At 34.8% G+C, this 20358-nt stretch overlaps 1 protein-coding gene across 1 annotated transcript in view; it reads right to left on the reverse strand.

The window, feature by feature from the left end:
- Window positions 1-20358, reverse strand: part of KCNJ3 (potassium inwardly rectifying channel subfamily J member 3) — a 150810-nt gene that overhangs the window by 120577 nt on the left and 9875 nt on the right. The window contains exon 3 of the mRNA XM_033112853.1: window positions 18357-18573. Within this exon, the coding sequence (XP_032968744.1) occupies window positions 18357-18573 (217 nt within the window). The remainder of the gene's footprint in view (window positions 1-18356; window positions 18574-20358) is intronic.

Genomic DNA, 20358 nt, shown 5'->3' on the forward strand with positions numbered 1-20358 from the left:
AATAAACAATGTCAAGTGGTTTTATTGGTTATAAACTACACTATCATAAAACAAAATGAGGACACAATGAATAACCAAGGATGTATCCTTAAAAACATATATGCAAAATGAAACAAAATACTATTAGAATTTTGATACAACCAGAAGAAGAATTAGAGAAACATAATTGAGAAATAATGACAAAAATTAAATACTAATAAGATGTAAATATAAGAAAATGATGCTTAAGTCATTTTCATTCATCAAAAATCATTCCACATATTATGGCACTTAATAATTTCATAAAATATTAATTTCCTTTGCCTTAGCGTAAACCAGGGAAATAAATATTACTCACATGTGGTAAATAAGAAAATTTTCTTAAGCATACTATTTGACAGGTCAAGATGGCAGAGTAGGTAATGGCCCTGCTTGCATCCTCTCATGACAACATAAATATTAAAACTACAGAGCAACCACTGAGTACATCACTGAATATCACCTGAAGAATACTGAACAGAAGTCCTATACCTAAGGCTATTTAGAAGAGGCCACTTCAAGACTGGTAGGAGGGATGGAGACACTGAACAGGCTCATCCCCATACCCATGTGTAGCAGTTTAAAAAATCAGAAGGGATACCTTGGCTGCAGAGGTGCATCCTGAGTACTGAGGGATCTCAGCACTACAACAGGCTCCCTGGTCGAGAGTTCCAGTGCTGAGATGAGAAGTTCCCATAATTTCTGACCAAAAACCAGAAGAGACTGTGGCCAAGTGAAAGGCTACACAGCTTAAAGGGCCCATGCATGGACTTACTCACTGACAGCTTCACACACTCTGAGCTCCAGCACTGGGGCAGCAGCTCAAAAAGTGCCAGGGACATACAAGGAGGAACTGAGTTGCCTGGCTACAGGTTGAGGGCTGGAGGGGCAGCTTTCTCCCAGACAGAAGTGCCGGCAGAAGCCATTGTTTCTTTGTTGAGCCCTCCCCACTCCCAGCATGCAGATGCAGGTGGCCGCCATATCTGAGTGTCCATCAACCTGGCTAACACTGTTTGTCTGCCCTGGTGATTCCCTGATACCCCACCAGACCCAAATTTCGGGCGTACCTAAGCCACTTCCAGTGGCTTTTCATACAAATGGTCTGTCTTCGCTCATGTTTCAGACTTTCCTAAAATCTCTCAAAGGTGACAAACCCCAAACCAGCAGCATCTGGCCTTAACATGCCCCATACCTCTTGCAGAGCAGCCCCAACAGTGACACTAGCAGTAGCCAGCCTCGGTTCACAGCTTAGTCTCTCTCAGGCACCTCCAAGGCCAGTGCCAGTGGAAGACATCTGTGGATCACTTTGTGGCTCATGCCGAGTAGCCCAGGACAAGGCTGCAGCTAAATGTGGCCTGAGGCTGGGCCCTTCCAAGAGCATCACCAGGCCACCTCCACATGACACACCAAAAGGGCAGACTGGGCAGGCACCAGTGCCTTGTTAAAGCAAATCCTAATCTGTGGGGTCAGCGCCTGAACAACAGCTCTTCCACTGTAGTCACACCCAATCCTCACAATCCATCAGCCTGAGGGTCAATTACTCCCAGTGACTTGCAAACAGCAACCAAGACTCAACTACAACAGGAGGACACACACAACCCACACAAGGGACACACCTGGGGCACCCAGCTCAGTTTACTAGGTAGACTGTGCCACTGGGCCCTACAGAACACCAACTACATAGGGCCACTCCACTAAGACCAGAAGATATAACAGCTCTACCTAATATACAGAAACAAGCACAGGGAGGCAGTCAAAATGGGGAGACAAAGTAATATATATCAAATAAAAGAACAGAAATAAGCTCCAGAAAAAAGAACTAAACAAAATGGAGACAAGCAATCTACCAGATGCAGAGTTCAAAACACTGGTTATAAAGATGATCATTGATCTCAGGGAGAATAAAGACATAGGAAATATAAAAATTGAGATTAAAAAAACGTAAAAAAGAACCAGTCACAAATGATGAATAAAATAACTGAAATAAAGAATATATTAGAGGGAATCAACAAATTAGATGAAGCAGAGGCTATAAACCAAAGGCTATAATAAGAGACAGAGATGAATACTACCAAAATACTACTTTGAAGGGAAACATACATCCATATATTCATTGTAGCATGATTTACAGTGGCCAATATGTAGAAGTAACCTGGGTGTCCATTAATGGATGAATGGATAAAGAAGAGGTGGTACATACATACAATGGAATATTACTCAGCCATTAAAAAGAATTACATCTTGCTATTTGTGACAACATGGATGAATCTAGAGCATATTGTGCTGAGTGGAGTAATTCAGACAGAGAAATACAAATATCATGATTTCACTTATACATGAAATTGAAAGAACAAAATAAATGAACAAACAAAACAAATAAACTCATAGATAGAGAACATTTTGATAGTTGCCAGATGGAAAGGGCTGTGGGGGAATGGGTGAAAAATGTGAAGGGATTAAGAAGTACAAATTGACAGTTACAAAATAGTCATGGGGATGTAAAGTACAGTATAAGGAATATAGTCAATAATATTGTAATAAATATGTAATATATGACTATGGTGTCAGATGGGTATCAGATTTATCGGGGTGCTCATTTCATAAGTAATGTAAATGTCTAATTACTATGCTGTACACCTGAAACTAATATTGATTGTCAACTGTAAAATAGAAAAAAAAATTTAAAAAAAAAGAATACTATTTGATTTGGTACAGATAATATGGACAGTTGGTTCAGAACTGGATTCTAATTCAGCATTCTTTCTGAATTAGCTAGCCATGCAGGTATAAGACTATTATAAATGCTGTTTTTAAAAGTTAATACCATATATAACCTCTGCAGTCTAGAGGTCTTCAATATAATCAAACTTTAATTGTGAGAAACCATATAACAGGATCTACAATATTCTGTAAACACTGAAAGGTAAATCTTTTGAATAAATTTTGTTTATACTCTTTCCATAAATTAAAATAATTTTCAAGACATTGGCAGTTTGTGTGGAATACAGCAAATAGTTAATAAAAATGGAAAGTTAAGAGTATTATCAAGAGTTAGTGAATTGAAATTTAACACAGGAAAATTAACAAATATTTGTAAGAAAAAATACTGGAAGTAGAACTTTGGAAGTTTATGTTTTCAAATAGGTGGTATGAGCGTTGGGGTGGATGGAGTAAAAAATGAAAGATACAATGAGTTTGAAGACATTTCCCTATACAGGACTTTAATTCAGCAACACATTATCTATTTGCATTCTCTATTTGAGACATAAATAGACAAGGTATACTACCATTTTCCAAAAAAGAAAACTTTCAAAGAAAGGTATCATTCCAAAACACCCAAGTAGGTGGTAGAGAATGCAAGATACAAAAAGCAGAAGGTAACGGTAAACAAAGCTCCAGAAGAGAATTTTGGAGAGAGAGAAAAAAACAAAACATAAAATAAATATTTATTGCCTGACTAGTGAATGACAGGATGGGAATGTGGTCAAAACCAGTAACAATTTGAAGAATTTGATTTTCCAAAAAACAAAAGGTTGTAGTTGATATTATTACCTATGAAGTTATATTTCCTGAAGATTTTTGTATGTCTAAGAAAATTATTTTGAAGCATAGATGATTAAGCAGCAGAAGAATATCCCAAAGGAAACATTAAAAGCTCAGATGAGTCATTAAGAACTCTTCAGAATGAAATACTTCATGCTTCAGCTCTGCATTAACCGTATATGTATAGGTTGAAAATAAAATGTAACATTTTGCTTATATTTATAAATAATGTAAAGTAAAATGTTACATGTATAATGTAATAGTAATATATAATTTACTTTCATTCATTACATCAGATTTTATTCTCCCATCCAGGTAAGATCCTCATTTTCCAAATTGAAACTACATTATATTGGGGCATGGCAAATTTAATGCAGAAAAGCAATAAACCCATCTATGGAAGGCAAATAATTGCTGTCACAATTGCAGAAAATGAAATGTGTCAGGAAAGGCATTTTCCAACAGGTTATCCTCTATTCTCACTTTTGCTTGCAGAGTATAAACCACTGCATGGGTGAGAAATGTATTACACTTTGACTGACCTGGGCGACACATCAAAAGAAAATCCTTGAGCCGTAAAAAAAATTGATTCATCTATACCTTTTTTTCTAAATCAGTTTGAAATGTATTTTATTCAAAAGAAGGACAGGATTTATCCATAGTCAGTATTACTGAACTAAGGTATTCTTATAACAGCACAAGTCAAAATAATAATAGGAGCTCTCAGTTAACCTATGTATGATCATCAGAAGACACATATGTATACACACATCAATATTTTGTAATTTCAGATACTCCTAGTATCTTATTAAATGGATATTGTCACTAATGGCTAATCCCCATAACTATAAAATTTGTCATTTTATTTTCACACAAAGCATTCATCTAATTTTGACATATATAAAATTTCTGAGATTTTATTTTTTTCAATCATAATTTTACTTTACTTCTTAAAAATTCTGAAAAAAATTGTGAAAGACAAGTGGGGCATGATTCAAAGTGCTCTCTAGAACTTACTTTTCAGTTTTAGAGTAAAAATGTATTATTGAATGAATTTAAATACCTTCACAGATTTCTTCTAAAAAAAGGTTTTTAAATTCCAGTTTTAATCTGACACTTTACTTTTCATATCACTGTGTAGTGAATCTTTAAAGATCGTGTTTGGAAGACAAACATTCTAACTATGTAGATATTCTTTAAAAATTAATTTTAGTCACAAATTTTGGTTAAAAATAATAATTTAAGACAATTTATTTTTTACTGAAGCACTGAACATATCTCATCTGATCTGAAACAAGTATGTATCACATTGATGCAAAGACCTATCACTTTGATGCAAAGATTTTTTCAAAAGCTAAATGAATTTAAATTATACCCATTTAAGCTATGTTTCTTCTCCCAGGAGAGACAAACAGAACAGAGAACACAATGAAATAAGAAATACAATGTTATATATACTAATGTTACTGATTTTACACCTTACTGTCCAGAGACGTTAAGTACAAATCAGACCATAGCACTCTCCTGCTCACACACCTGTGATAGCTTCTTTCTTGCCTAATGAATTGAAGTCCTGGCATTCTAGGCTATCCATGATCTTCTCCCAATACCTTTCCAGTTTTACCTTTCTAGCCTTACTCCATTTCATACTCTGAGTTTAGAACTTCTTCTGCTACCTATTCCCTTAATTTTTGTGCCCCTAAGGCTACACTTTCACCATCTTAAATGTCTTCTCCTTCATCTTCAAGCATCAAACTTGATTTAAGAGCAACATTAAATTTCATTCAATTCAAGTTTCAACAAGTTTTCCTCAATCTCCTAACCAAAAGTAGGTGCTGCTTTTTCAAACCTCAACTAGCAACAGATTATCTATCACCTCTCATCTAAATTCCTGCCACAGGCACCCTAATTGACTGACCAACCTCCAGTTTTCACCCCATTTATTACTTTCTCCAAGGTCAGTCAGAGTAATTTTTTCCCCCAAAATGTAACTGTGATCATGTCATTCTCCTCTTAATAATCTATCTGATTTCCTATTACACGTAACAATTAAGTGCAAACACATTAATTATTTTAAAAGGCTACATTTTCCAGTCTTCCACCTCCTGCAACTCCTTCTTTTCCCCATTACCTCACACATACTCTACCTTTAACCCTATGATTTATTCAGCACCTTAAAGATAGCAAGTTTTCTCTTTCTCCTACACTTTAGGTCTTCCAACTTTGTTCACAGTGAACAATAATACTCTGCCTGGCTAACTCCCACTTACCTTACTAAGTCTAGGTTGTGGCCTTCATACATCATCATTCATCCCTGCTTGTGTATGTGTTTTTATCTTTCACTGGATTAGAATTTTGCTGGTGGGGACCCTCCCAGTTTCTTATTCATCATTGTGTATCTAGTCATTGGCACGGCAGCACTTTATACATAGAGATTGCTTAATTTGCAGTTATTGAAAATATGGGACTCTCAATAACTATCACTCTTATTGTATTTGCTCAGAAAAGAACTTTTCCGTGTTGCTCAAGACCAGGCCTATTTATAAGGCATTCATTTCTTGACTGGCCTTCCTCTCTGTTCAATTAGGCAACTAGCTGATCTGATCTAAAACTTAGACCCTAGTAATAGAGAAAAAAGATCACTGACGTGTCTTAACAAAATATAGTCTCCATCACTATAAATTATTTTAAAGTAGGTAAGCAAGAAATTTATTTAAATAAGTGAAACATTGTTGGTAATAAGAAGAATGCCAGAATAACACTCAAAGCACAAAAACATATTCTAGACTATACCTTCACCTGGTTCTGAAAAGATGGGCAAGTTGTTTTACTTCACTGAATCAATTTCCATTTCCATCAGACCAAATGGAGGTTTTTAACTAGATTATCAGTAAGGTGCATTTTATCTTTATAATTCTATCATTCCAATTCTACTACTCAATTAAGTAACAAAGATTCAATAATCATAAATGTGCCTTTTCTCCTTCCTTTCAACTTTTTCTGGTTCCGATAATATTATGACTTCTACTACAAAGAAAAGAAAGAAATATGCTTCTTCAAAGGCGAAAGTAGCATATTAGATTTTACCAAGTGTACCAATCAAGGGAAGACATCATATCAGGCAGATATAATTAAATGATCAGTTCAAATAAGGTGCAATACTTTAACTGGTGTCTGTACAACTGGTCTTGTAGAACCTGGGATATAGTGGGGACACTCTGTAAAGGTTAGGTCCTTCCTTTACTAACGATTCAGACACATTTTAAAAATCAGCTAAATTCAGCTTGTTAGACTAAATTTAAACAATAGTCAATAACTGAATAAAAAACATTAGATTATCAGTATACTGCATAGGATAGACATCAAATGTTCATGACCAAAATCTGTCCTCAATTAGCCTTAAAAACTTAAGACACCTGAATCTCTTCATAAAGAATGATTGTGAGGCATGACCATTCTACATTTACAGGCTATAAAATATTAAAAACTTCACTAAGTGGAGAGAATAAGCCATGTAACTTTAATAATACACTGTATTTTTCATTTAATGTATAAAAATTGAAATGGAGAGTAATAAAGAATATTTTGGGGGGAAAAAAGCCACTGGGAGAAACTGTAGAGCAAAGCAAAACCAGAAAGAAACAGATAACACATGTTAAAACATTTTTGGAACTGATAATGCTAATCTGAATAAATACACACATATAAAGAGGCTACATCATTTTCTCTCTACATTCTCTAAGTAGTGCTGCCAAATACGGAAGGATTGGAGCCATTTCTGGAGAACTGCTGAATCAGGAGCATGAGTCAGAAAGTAAACCCTTAGCACAGAAAAGTACTAAAAAAAAAGTGCTAATAGCTCATACACAAAAAGACATACATTCAGTTCGTAAGATCCAAACCTTCTCTAGTCATCAAAGCACCATATACTCTTCCCTTTCCAAACTTATCTCCCCATATTATGTGTATTTGGAAGAAAGTTTTCCCTTCAAGGGACCAGACTTTTTCCTATATCTAAATTTTGAGGTATAGCAGAGTTGGTATTACCTGGAACTAAAGATGTCTCTAAAAACTAATGATATGACATTTTTCAACTTAAATGACAAGAAATCTAAAATAAAAACAAAATTAAACGACTTAAATTGCATTAAAAATTAATTTAGAGATATGCGGAAAAGTCACTTGACAGTAATTTAAGGGAGCCGAAGATGCCCTTCCTCTAAAAGCCTTTATGATCTGACCTGGTCTAGATCTCACTCTTCTCTGACGTAGGCAGCAGGAATGGCTCATAATTGGAGTTACCCTCAGACTCGAGTATATTTATGGCACAAGAGGTTTAGCAAATACACCCCATATATAATTAACACAAGGTTATGCTCCAAAGATAAGTCACGCTTGGACAACAAAGAATTAATGGTTTTCCTTCCTCTCCTTCCCCAAGACAAGATCTCCCCAGGGCTGTGGCGCTCCGTCACCATCATTAATAAATATTCAAATGTCATGGTTTATAAAATAACTTCATATTTTTATGAAGTTTTCATAAATTTCATCTATTTTCAACAGCAGCAATAACAATAGCAGCAATGACTTCTCACTTGAACTTCAGTTCTACACACTCCTCTGTGGGCTGAAGGGGCTAAAGATTTTGGCTCTTTTTCAGACAGAGCCTAAGGCACAGAAATAACAAAGTAATAATTAATCAAAGCAAAGCAATGTTAAATTTGGCCTAGAATCCTTATTTGTCAAGATAAACTCGCTCTATCTGGATCTCAAATCTTACTCATTATCATTTCCTATTAAAAGCATCTTTCGATTTAATCTCTGTAACGTCCGCAAAATTTAACCCAGAAAAGAAAGCCCTGAGATAGTGCTTTAGTGACTAACAGCCAGTGTTAGTTTTACTGTAAAATTATAAAAATTGGGTTTTTGAACTTTTCAGTAAGTGTAATGATACCCGCTTTTAGGAAACAGCAAATAATCCCACACAGTGTTCTGGTCTAATGCATGTGCAGCAAATTCAGTAATCAGAATTCCCTCCATCAATGAATGGTGCTGACATCCTTGTTTGGCATTTATATTACATCTTCACACAATGTTCCACAATAGCTGTCACATCTTGTTCTTGGTTATGATGATGAATAGCAATGCATTTTAATTCATACTCCTGATTTTCACTCTTTCCTACCCACGTTAATTTGCACTTGGCTACATTGATCAGCACACTCTGAACTGAAATAAAGCTTCATCTCCAAAGACTTCAGAAATTGAAAGAACTATGTTGTCTTTCATTTTTATCACATGCCAGTGTGGTAGATTAGGGCAAAATATTGTGACTGAGTGGTGAATTCAATAAATATTAGCAGCTTTCCTACTTGCTGGATTGAGGAGTCCCCAGACTTTAACGTTCTTAATAAGAATTGCCTGGGTATTTATTAACAATGCAAATTTCCTAGGCCACAAACATCAGACATTTTTACAATGTAAGTGTAGGTGAGTGCCCAGAAGTCAGAATTTTAATAAGCGTCCCAAGGGAATCCAATGCAAGCAGTCTCCCAGGATCTCACTTTGAAAATCTTTGAAAGTGAAGTAATGTCTAAACTGTGACGTTTCATTGAACTATGCCACATCTTAACCAAAACTGCTTTCGCTAATTGCAATGCGCCCATGCCTACATTTAACAATGAGCTGGACTATTCATAAGGTTTGCTGACATGTTTTATTCATATCACCCGTAGGCAAGATTATGACAGATACTATGTCCCAGATCTCCACTCCACCTCACGCCCCATAATTTACCCATACCAACCTCCTGCACAAGAAAATGATAAACTTCCATCCTGAAATGCTAAGGATTGTATTCAATTTTCTATAAAGATAACAATGAAAAAAATAGAGAAAATAACGCATGTAAAAATGTTATTATTATGTATTTTTGAGACAATGTTGACAAAGATAGAGTGAGGAAAATGGCTGAGTGAATTCCGATGATGAGTTTGAAAAGATCTATTCTACTGTGGATAAAGCAAACTTCTCCATGAAATTGAAACAGGCGTACAGGAAGGCTTTGACATTATCAGACTGCTAAGGAGGGTGACCAACAATCTCCGTTTGCTCAGGACTCCCGATTTAACACTGAAAGCCCAACCCCCAGAAAACCTTTCCGTCACAGCATAACCAAGATGGTTGGCCACCCTCTTTCATGCTTCAATATTGAGGCATTCATTTCTTAAAGTCCATTGCATTTCTACACTGGCTTATCAAAAGATAATAATAATATATGATTTTATTTACAAATTGCTCATAAAAAATTGCCTTTAATTAAAAAAGAATCCATGGCTCCCCAAAATTTTAGCTCTATTTGACTCAAAAATTATTGAAACGGTATCTACAAAAGGGAAAACTATGTCATAATTAGGAAGCAACAAATATTTAACAAATATATAATCATAAAAGTTACTGAGAAGAAGGTACTTGGAGATATCTAATATATATAGATCAAAGTATCATGGATTTTATCTGTTAAGGTGGAAAGTCTTCTGAAAGAGCAGCAATTACTTTAAAAGTAACAATCTGGGCAGGAAAAGGAAAAATAGGGAGGTAAATAAGATATCCCTGATTTAGGTCCTGACTACAAATAGAAGGAGATCACAGGCAAATGACTGGGGCCTGCAGTGAGGAAGGATAAATACCATTCCCAAAGGTTAGGAGAATGTTACCTCGTTTACAATCACACAAGGGGATTTGCTGATCACTACCTCTGACAGATCACTAAGGAGTAATGATTAATTACCATTAATAAAGCTAAATATTGTAGAATCATTCATAGAGGGAAATTATAAGCACATCTCAGTTATTCACAAATTGAGCTTCTGCTCTGTGATTTATTCATTACAAAATTTCAAACTGTTTTTCACTAGTAAAGAGAAGAGTCAGTGGCTGGTTCGTGCTGTTTTATTTATTTTTCTCAATTTATCTTTTTTCTTTCCTTTGGGAGGGAGTCTTAGCTTCTTTTAAATGGCTTGCAGAATTGTGGGGCCCCCTTCTCCAATCCTGCTTAATCACAAATAACAGCTTTGAAACCAGAGGCCTTTTTCATTATTTTCAACAGTCATATAGTTGCCTGAGCCAGGCAATTTCATGCAGGACCCAATTACTTCTGCTCTGGCCTACTGTAACAGCTTAATAACTGGTCTTACTCTGGTCTCAGCCCCACTCAGTCCATCCGCCACCTACAGCTAGAGGGACCTTTCTATTATGAAAATATTGACCATGGCATTCTCCTGCTTAAAATCATTCAAGAGTTTTATTGCTTGCAGAATTAGGTACAAACTACGACTCAGGGATCTGCTCATCTCCAGCCAGTTCCCCTCCACCCTTTCTGTACTCTGACCATACCAAATTATTTGACACCTCTAACAAAATGAATTCTCACTTACTGTTCTCTGGCCAGATGCCCAGCTCTCTTTACCCTACTGATGAGCTTGTGCTTTGCTCTCCTGTCTCAGTTTATGCTATGTCCTCTAATGGCGGGCTTCTCAGCCTCCTTTAAAAGCAAATCCATCAGGGACCACTAATTTAGGCTCCTACTATAGCCGGACTTATGTCTTTTTGAGCACATATTGCAATTACTCATTTTATCTCACATTTTCTCCCTGTGGACTGTGGGCTTCCTCCTTAATCATCTTTGTACTATCTTATACCTAATACAACATAGATAATCAAGCATTTACTGATTCATTTCCTATAAGAAACAATTAATGACTCTAAAAAGAAGCTTATTAAAAAAAAAAAAGAGCAACTCTAATAAAATCAATTAAAATAACCACAAATGGATCAGAGGTATTTACTGAGAGCTACCACACTCTTGAGATCTATGAGGTACAAAAAAAGCAGCCATAAAACAAAGTCCTCAATCAATCTTGGAAATTTAAAGTTTATCTGGAGATTTCATAAAGCACATACAAGATAAATGTGATAAAATTATATGTGTATAATCTATATAGAGAAAATATTTTGATAATAATATACAGACTACTAGGGACATGGTTTATTATAATACTGTGCTAATATTACAATCAATTTATGCGTAAAAAGAATTGCAAGCAAAATGAGCAACATTAACTCAGAATTCATTAAGTAATACTCATGGCCAATAAGTTCAATCACACTAATAATCAAAAAGAACAAAAAAAAATTAAATGGGAAAAAATAAAAACAATTATTGACAAAAAAAATCCATTTTTCTCAAGGGTATGAGGAAACGGGAACCTTCATATACAATAGTAAATTGGTACCAATTTCTTAGATAGCAACACTGAAATACATGTTAAAAACTAATAGATGTATATTCTTCTTCACTCAGGAATCTTATCTCTAGGAATTTATACAAAACGATAACATTGCTGCTAAATAAATTAAAACTATGAACTATAAGAGTATTTACCTTATTAAATAGGAAATGATTTAATATCCCAGACTAGAAAATAGGTACTAAAAACTTTAGATACATACATTAGCATACAATAAAACTATTAAAACTAATGGTATAGAATTATAATTAAGGCAAGTTATAAAACAGCACATGTAGCATAATAACAATATATCTGAATGCAGACATGGAAAGGTTAATAATCAATATGTTAGTTGAAAGTAAGAGTAAAGTGTTTGTTTTGCATATTTCTATTTCTTTTATATTTTCAATAATGAGCATGTATTTAATAGCTCTTTCATGGTAAAATAAATAAATAAATAAATAAATAAATAAATAAATAAATAAATAAATAAATAAATAAAACCAGATATTTTTTTAAATGAGTTGTTAAAAAAAAAAACCACAAGGATGAACTAAAGTGTTCAGGAAATACTGAAGAAATATGGCAGCTCCATGTCACGTGAAAGAAGATGGAAATGCTATTCTAAGGCAGTGAAGAGGGGATTGTCACACATATGGGAGGCAAGAGTGAGCATCAGTGTAGGGACATTCCAGCACAAAGAGCAGTCTACTTTCCTCAGGAAGAAATACAAGCATTTAGATACAGCAGTCATTAGAGATTTTTGAGCACAGGTATATCATAAAAATAGTGTTATAAGCAAATTTACTGGGCAGTAGTGCACAATCTGCATATAAACAGAGAGCCTAGAGATAACTAAATCCATTCCCGAGACAACTGCTGTGATTTAGAAGTACTATTATGTGGGCTTAAAGAAGAGGAATTGAAGTGAGAGACATTAGGAATGAAGAAAGAAGAGTAGTCTGGTACCCTGCTCCATCGGATCATTTACTGATACCTCTATCTGGAATGCCCTCTTCCTCATCATTTGCTCTGTTGTGTTTGGCCCCAAGTACCACCTTCTCAGTGTAGCCGACCCTCCGCTCCCTACACTCCCAACCTCTCTTGCTTTATTTCTTTCTGTAGCACTTATCATTTTCTCACATTCTAGATGAAGCACTTCTTCATTTTGTTGTCTGTTTCCTACATAAGAGTGCCTGTACCCAGAAGAGAAAAAGGGTGAAGGGAGGCTGAAGTGGGTAAACGGAGGTCAACTATGAGGTATAACAGAAGGAAACGAGACTTGGGCTGGGGATCACATAGATTTTGAGTTATAATCTTGTACACCTAAAAATTACATCATGTTATTAACTAATGCTATCCCAATAAATTTAATTAAAAAAATATTTAAAAAGAATATACCCGTAAGGGCAGAAATTTTGTTTTATTAACTCATGTGTCCTCTATGGTCTAGAATAGTGTTTATCCTATAATAGGTGCTCAATAGATATTTGTGGAATTAAAGTAATTGGATATAAAAAGGGAAAGGGGTGAGGAGAGGTCTGGCATAAAATTGCAATAATTAATAGAGACAAACTTTCCAAATGAGGATGTAATTTGAAAGTTAGATGATGTCTTGGTATTTGGATAAGCTGACTATGAATTAAAATAGCAGCATCCAAATGAGAAAAAAAAAATGCCCTTGAAATGAATAACAACTACAAGACTATAGCAGGTGGGAGGTTTTATAGCTGGAGATAAAAGGAATGGTGGACTTGTGAGTACTTTGTGAACTCATTTTTTAAAAAGGGAGGGGGTAAGTAAGCATCTAGATTCTAAAGGGGAGAAAGCAAGGATAGAGACGCAGGAAACATTTCCGAGAGAGGAGGAGAAAGAAGAGATAGCGATGCAGGATATAAGGAAAACTTGGAAAATGTAAATCAGAAGAGGGAGGGAAAATGTGGTGTTTCTGTAGATTAGGAAGAACCTTGAGAATCAAAGGACAAATAATTAGATTTTGTATTTTGTTTTTTTCTGGGTTTTGTTGGTTTGTTTGTTTGTTTTCATGAGGAAAGAACTGAAAATGTATGACAGCAAGTAAAGTCAACGGGATTTTAGGTACTAGGTATGTACTAAAGCATCAGTAAGCTTGAGTCACAGGTGGTGAGAAACATAACTAGCTATAACAAAGATACTTTTGAAGAAGAATAAAGACATTTACCCCCACAGACATCAGGAAAGAGAAAGAGAAGATAACTATGAGGAAAGGATTAATAAAAGTAAAAATAAAAACAGAAATTGAAGTGCTACATTCTTTTTGATAGAATAGGTGGAGAGATGATATGCCAAGGAAAGGATAGGACAGCTGGGACTGGGGGCATGGAAAGACAGAAAAGGTCTAAAATAGCTCCCATGGGGAGACAGCCTGGGAGTACAGAAAAGACAATTAAAAAGACTGCCAAATAGCAGCAGAGAGCAGATTGAAGTTTGAAAGCATCCAGTTCTAATGAGCCAAATCTGCAATGCTGTTTGCCTCTAGCAGTGCTCTCTCTCCTGGGAGAAGAAGCAAAGAGAGCAAGAGTTAGAGGTAACCTGTGTTTAGGAATCTGCTGGATGAGCAAGGAAGTAAAGGTTATTAATGAAGAGGCAAATTTTGTGTTCCTTGTTGGGAGTGAAAATCCCACTCATTTGAAGCAAGGAGGGCAACAATGGCTGAGTCTGATCACTGAGAAGTATTTCCAAGGAAGGGGGGATAGTAATTATTGTGAGTCCTGAGCTGAAAGCTGAAACTTCCAAGGAAATTAGAAAGCTTCTCATTTCTCACCTCCCTTCCCCTGCCAAGCACTCCTGCTGAGACTACAGGAGTAGGAAGAAACAAAAACTAAATGAGTTCAGAAGATTCTTATCAGAGGACTGCTGTGAAGTGAACAACGTGTGTGTGTGTGTGTGTGTGTGTGTGTGTGTGTGTGTGTGACAAAGTGTTAGGACAAAGCAGGGATGAGATGTGTATTACCTTTAATGCACACACACAAAAACGTAGTAACTGTCTAAACTTTTATTAATTTCCAAGACATTAGGGTCACTCATTTTTAAATAAACTACATGCTGCCCAGTAGGAAAGAAAGTGTTGCTTTTTGTTTTGTTATATAGAGTTTTGAGATTACGAAATTATCACTTTCATATAAATATAGGCTTTGTTTTTTAATCAAATCTTAACACTTATTGGTGCAATGCAATTATCTGCAGTGCAGAGATGGCCCCTCCACCACTCTGACTTCTCCTCACCCCACTCTCCACATTGTTCATCTCCTCCAACCACCTCCACGATTTTTTTAAGTTCTTGAAATCAACCATGCTGAATCCCAACTCAGGGGCCCTCATACCAGCTTTCACAGTGCCTGTCATGTTCTCCTCCCAGATGGGTACAGGAATTCCTTCTTGACAGGTCTCTGCTTAGGTGTCACCTTCTCACAGAGACCATCCTTAATCATCAACCTAAATAAAGTAGCCTTGGATGCACTCTTTTTCTCATCACCTTGTTTTGTTTTGTTTGATGTCTAACACATTATTGTCCGATAATATCTTGCTTATTTTTTTCTTATTTTGTTATTTGCCTCTTCTAACTAAAATACAGCCACCATAAGGAAAGGGAATCTATCTGTTTTGGTCACCACTATAATGCCAGCATTCCAAATACTTCCAAGCAAATAGTATACACTCAAGTACTTGTCTAATAAACAAACAAATGATAAAGGCTTAATATTTTAAAATTAAATATGATGAAAAGTTACAATGAATAAACACATATTCACAACGCTGTGTTCCAAAACACATGAGGTATAAGTAGCATTATTGCTGTTTCAAAATATCCCAGAAGAGCTTTAACTGTCTTATGCTAAGCAATAAATATTATGAGAAAGTAAAATTTACTGTAAATGAAAGGATAGAGAAGGAAGCATCCTTAAAGTTGAATAAATTTCAGTAAAATTATAAATGTTCAAATGCATATAAAAATGTTTATGTTATATTTACCAGGCTCAGGGAAGTCTGGAAATATAGACAGATTTTACAGAGCTTGAACAGTGTGGGATTTAATTAGTAAGAGCAAATACACAAACAAAATGTCAGATAAATTTTTCATGAAATAAATTCTATAAATTGTGAGTAATGTTTTTGCTGTTTGTCTTGCTATATCTAGAAAACAAGCTTAATTAAGAGGTTAAGAGGAAACGGACTTCAATCTTTCTCCATAAAATGCTATCTGTAAATAACAAATTTAGTCTCCAGTCAAGTTTTCACATTTTCTGTGAAAAGTATGCTCTGCCAGTTCACTGTTTCATTTTTTAAAAGAAAATGTGAGGAAATGTTAAAATAAAATCTACAGTCCTTATAAACAATTTAAAATTGCAAAACTAATGACCTTACGTAAACTATTATATACTAACCATTATCCTTTAAAATATGAAGACATAGCAGTTCAGTTATGTAAAAAATACAAACTTAAACTTCAAAGGAAAGAATCTCCTAAATATTTATATATTTATACAATGAAAACAACCTTAATTTTAAAAAAAAGGTAAAATTTAAAAAAACAACCTGCTTCAATATTCCCTTAAGGTACCCATGTAGAGGTCAAACATCAAAAGAATGAATAAGGAAACCTCAGAAAAATCCATTTTGAGAGACTTTCTACAAAATACCTGCCCTGTACTGTTCAAGTATGTCAAGTTTAAGAATACAAAATAAGGCTGAAGAACTATTCCTTCTTAAGGCTAAGAAAAAAATACAAGGCATAGTCCTTAAACTGATGTTGAAGTGGGGGTGGGGAGAATAGCTATGATGAAAATTACTAGGACAACTAATGAAATTTGAACATGGACTGAGCTAAATGGCAGTAATTGTGTCATTGTTAAACTTCCTTATTTTTTGTTTATAATTGCATTGTGATTTTGTAGGAAAACGTTCTTTTTCTTAAGAAATAAACCCAAACTAGGGATACACAGGAAAAATGGATGGATGGATGGATGGATGGCTAGACAGGTAGGTAGGTAGGTCGGTCGGTCGGTAGGTAGGTAGGTAGGTAGAGAGAGATAGAGAGAGTGATAAATAGAATTAATGAAAGACTTCTACAGCTGTCAACTGAAACAGAAACTTCACTCATGTCACTGATTAGAATAAAATAGGCAATTGGTAAGTTATAAGCAGGTGTGTCAAAGATAGAACCATATGCTATCAGAAATGTATCAATAAAAATTGTTAATATCTGGTATTTAAGTTCTAACAATATGTTATTACTTCAACAAATAAGATGAATAAAAATTGAAATTGAAATGTAAAGGTTTTTTTTTTGAACTAAAAGCCTTTGTAAATTGATGATATTCTTCATCAGTATGTGGCATTTTAGAAATGAAGTATCTAAAGATGAAGTATCTTGCCCAAATTTCAAATATGTGATATGTGACAGCTGTGGTAAAATTAAAATGCCTTCCTCTCCCTGCTCCTGGGACAAAGCTTTATACCAAGGTGAGAGATCTTTGATTATGTAAAGTCTCCCACCTTTGTATATAGTTTGAACGTTTCTCTGTTACTGCTCATGTTACTTTCAATAACGTTACAGTTTACATACAATAATTAGCATTTTAAGATTGTTAAAATAATATTGGTTAAAAAAATGAAAGCTAAAATATTTCTTGCTTTCTCATTACTTGTGGAAAGGGTAAAGCTCAATTGAGATACACACGTATATACACATACATGGATATGGATATAACTATGTTGATATTATATTATTAGTATCAGACATCTATCAGGTTTCAAACCAACTGGGCAATTCTTAGGCCCCAGATAATACACTCTGATTTATATTTTCCTTCGACAACCATACTCTCCTCAGAGAGTAGCAAATTTTATTTTGGGGGCATACCAGTGTTATATTGCATCTTTAAAAAATAGTTTATCCCAAAACACAAAGAGAAGAAAAATAATCCTATAAAAAATTTTTGGTACAGGTTCAGCTGGGGAAATCTACTGACCCATTTTAAAATTAAAGTGCTGCTTTAGCACATGTGCATGCGTTTCACACACGGGGAATTTTCCACTGAGGTTGTACATCGTAGCCTATCAACGACACCCCGAATCACCATCCCCAGGGTAAGAATGAGCACGCTGAGTTCAGGCTGCTCACTAATTATGCTGAATTTACTTTAACCTTAAATCTTTAAACAAAAATTATGATTATAGAAAATCCAAGTTTGTAATTAAAACAGAACATTATAATCATTCCCAAGGAGTCATCTCAGTTTCCTTTTCTTTTTCTTTTCCTCAGTCAGCATTACATCTGCAATCATCACAACTGTGAATTTTCATTTTCAAAGTAGTATCAATTTAACATTACAAACAAATAAGAGTCAAGTCATTACTTTCATTATTGTGATAGTTAACCCAATTCATGACAAGTATTGTGCATATGATATAATGTCATTATGGAATAAAGAAACTTGATGGCATATCTGTGTTTTTACTCACCAGTTGTTTCCACAATGCCTTCCAGGATGACGACAATCTCGAACTGTTCAGTTTGCATGCTTCGCTGGGATAGGTCATAAAAGGGGCTTTTGGCATCGATCACGTGGCAAATGGTGAGGGGGGAAACAAGAAAAAGTTGGTCTGCCCCTGTACTAAAACCTACATCCAGTTCAAGTTGATCAAGGGGAAGGAACTCACCCTCAGGTGTCTGCCGAGACTAGACAAGTACACAGAAAAAGAGAAGAAATCACCACTTGTACGGAAATATTCAAGGCAGCTCAACAATAATTTACGTCATTGCCAACATTCTGCACATCAATCATCTGCAACAAACTCCAAACAAATCATTACACAGCTATGTTCTGGCAAATGGGCCGAAATCCCACATAGCTCTTGCGGAACATCCATGCATTATTTATAATATATGACTTACTATAATTACCATTCCCTAACTCATGGGCTTTGGAGAAATGCCTGGTCCAACAATGGCTGTTAGCACAAACTGTGCAACTGAGTGTACATGTGCTACTGCTTGACATAAATCACTGCATGATAACTCATTGCATACCAGATTTTTTTCCCTCACAAAGCAAATAAGTAGTCACTTCTTATAGAATGTATTAAAGCTGAAAAATGTTGGTTATAAATTAAGAAGAGATTTATTACATTATTATGAAGCAAAACATAATGTATTTTTCCAGGACTTCAAAAAGTAGCAAATAGACATCAACTAGAATAGAAGAGTGAAGATGTCATCATGTTAAATTATGTTATGTACACAACAGCTTATATAAAAGTAAAAGGCAGATGTTGTTAGCTAATGGCTTTCAAGCTCGTTTTTATTTCTTTCTAAAGTATTTATTATTTATTTATTTCTAAAGTAAATGCAGTTACTTTAGACTGCATTAAAGTTGTTGACTTCTCTATGTATTTTATGAATTTTAAAGCATAGTAAAAACTGTGCTAGACTTAACTTTTAAAAAACAAAGTGCAATTTAAAAATCTATATTGGTTAATCTTACAGTTTACTAAAACTTTCGTAAGTTAGTGGCATTCAGTATCAGCATAAAACTCTGTAAACTTAATTTACTAAACTATTTGCATGCTAAATTCTGAAAGAAAATTAAACATACCCATTCAAAATTAGCAAACTATGAAAGTAAACTTATTTTTCTTTTCTATTCATTTTCATTTTATTCTCCATGTCCATTACTTGTAAGGATCATGTACAAACAAATATTAAAGTTCAATTTATATGATGATGCTGATAAAATAAGGGCTGTGTTAAAAAGTTACATATAGAAAAATTTAGTTGGGGGAGTTACTATTGGTTAGATGGGGATTGGAAGCATTCAATATATTTTAACAGACTTCTAAGCAAATTCAATTAAAAAAATCTGTAATACTGCTCTGTCCAATGAAGTGGTAGTTAGAAGATAAAAACCTCACTCTCTGGGTTCCAAAAAAAAAAAACTTGTGTGTGTTTTTGTTGTTTTGGTTTTTTTTTTGTGTGTGTGTGATGTGAATGAGTCTGAAACCACTGAGAAATGTGGTTTAGTAAAATGCCCTCCATGGCAAAACAGAACCAAGGGTTTCAAATTGGTGGCAGATTGTTACGGCAGCAATTGCTGCAAAGTGTCTTAACAGCAGCATAGACAATTAGCCAGGGTACTTTGTAATTAGTGATACATAGGAATTTTACTTGTGTGGGAAAATAAAATAAAAAAAATCCAATGAAAATATTGAGACTTATTCTTCTCTACCTTGTGAGTAGTTCATTAGAAGAAGAAAGAGGAGGAGGAGGAGAAGGAGGCGATAGAGGAGGAGGACGAGGAGGAGGAAGAAATGATACCTTATACTAAAGATCTATGGAAAAATCTAACGGAGAAAAACAAACAAACAAACAAACAAATGAAAAAACAGTTCTAACAATCAATGTTAGAGAAAACTAGGAATTTCTATGCCAGTAGAAGTCACCTATTTTTCTAAACCTATTCTCAAA

Source organism: Rhinolophus ferrumequinum, chromosome 8, assembly GCF_004115265.2.
Source record: "Rhinolophus ferrumequinum isolate MPI-CBG mRhiFer1 chromosome 8, mRhiFer1_v1.p, whole genome shotgun sequence".
Classification (NCBI taxonomy): Eukaryota; Metazoa; Chordata; class Mammalia; order Chiroptera; family Rhinolophidae; genus Rhinolophus; species Rhinolophus ferrumequinum.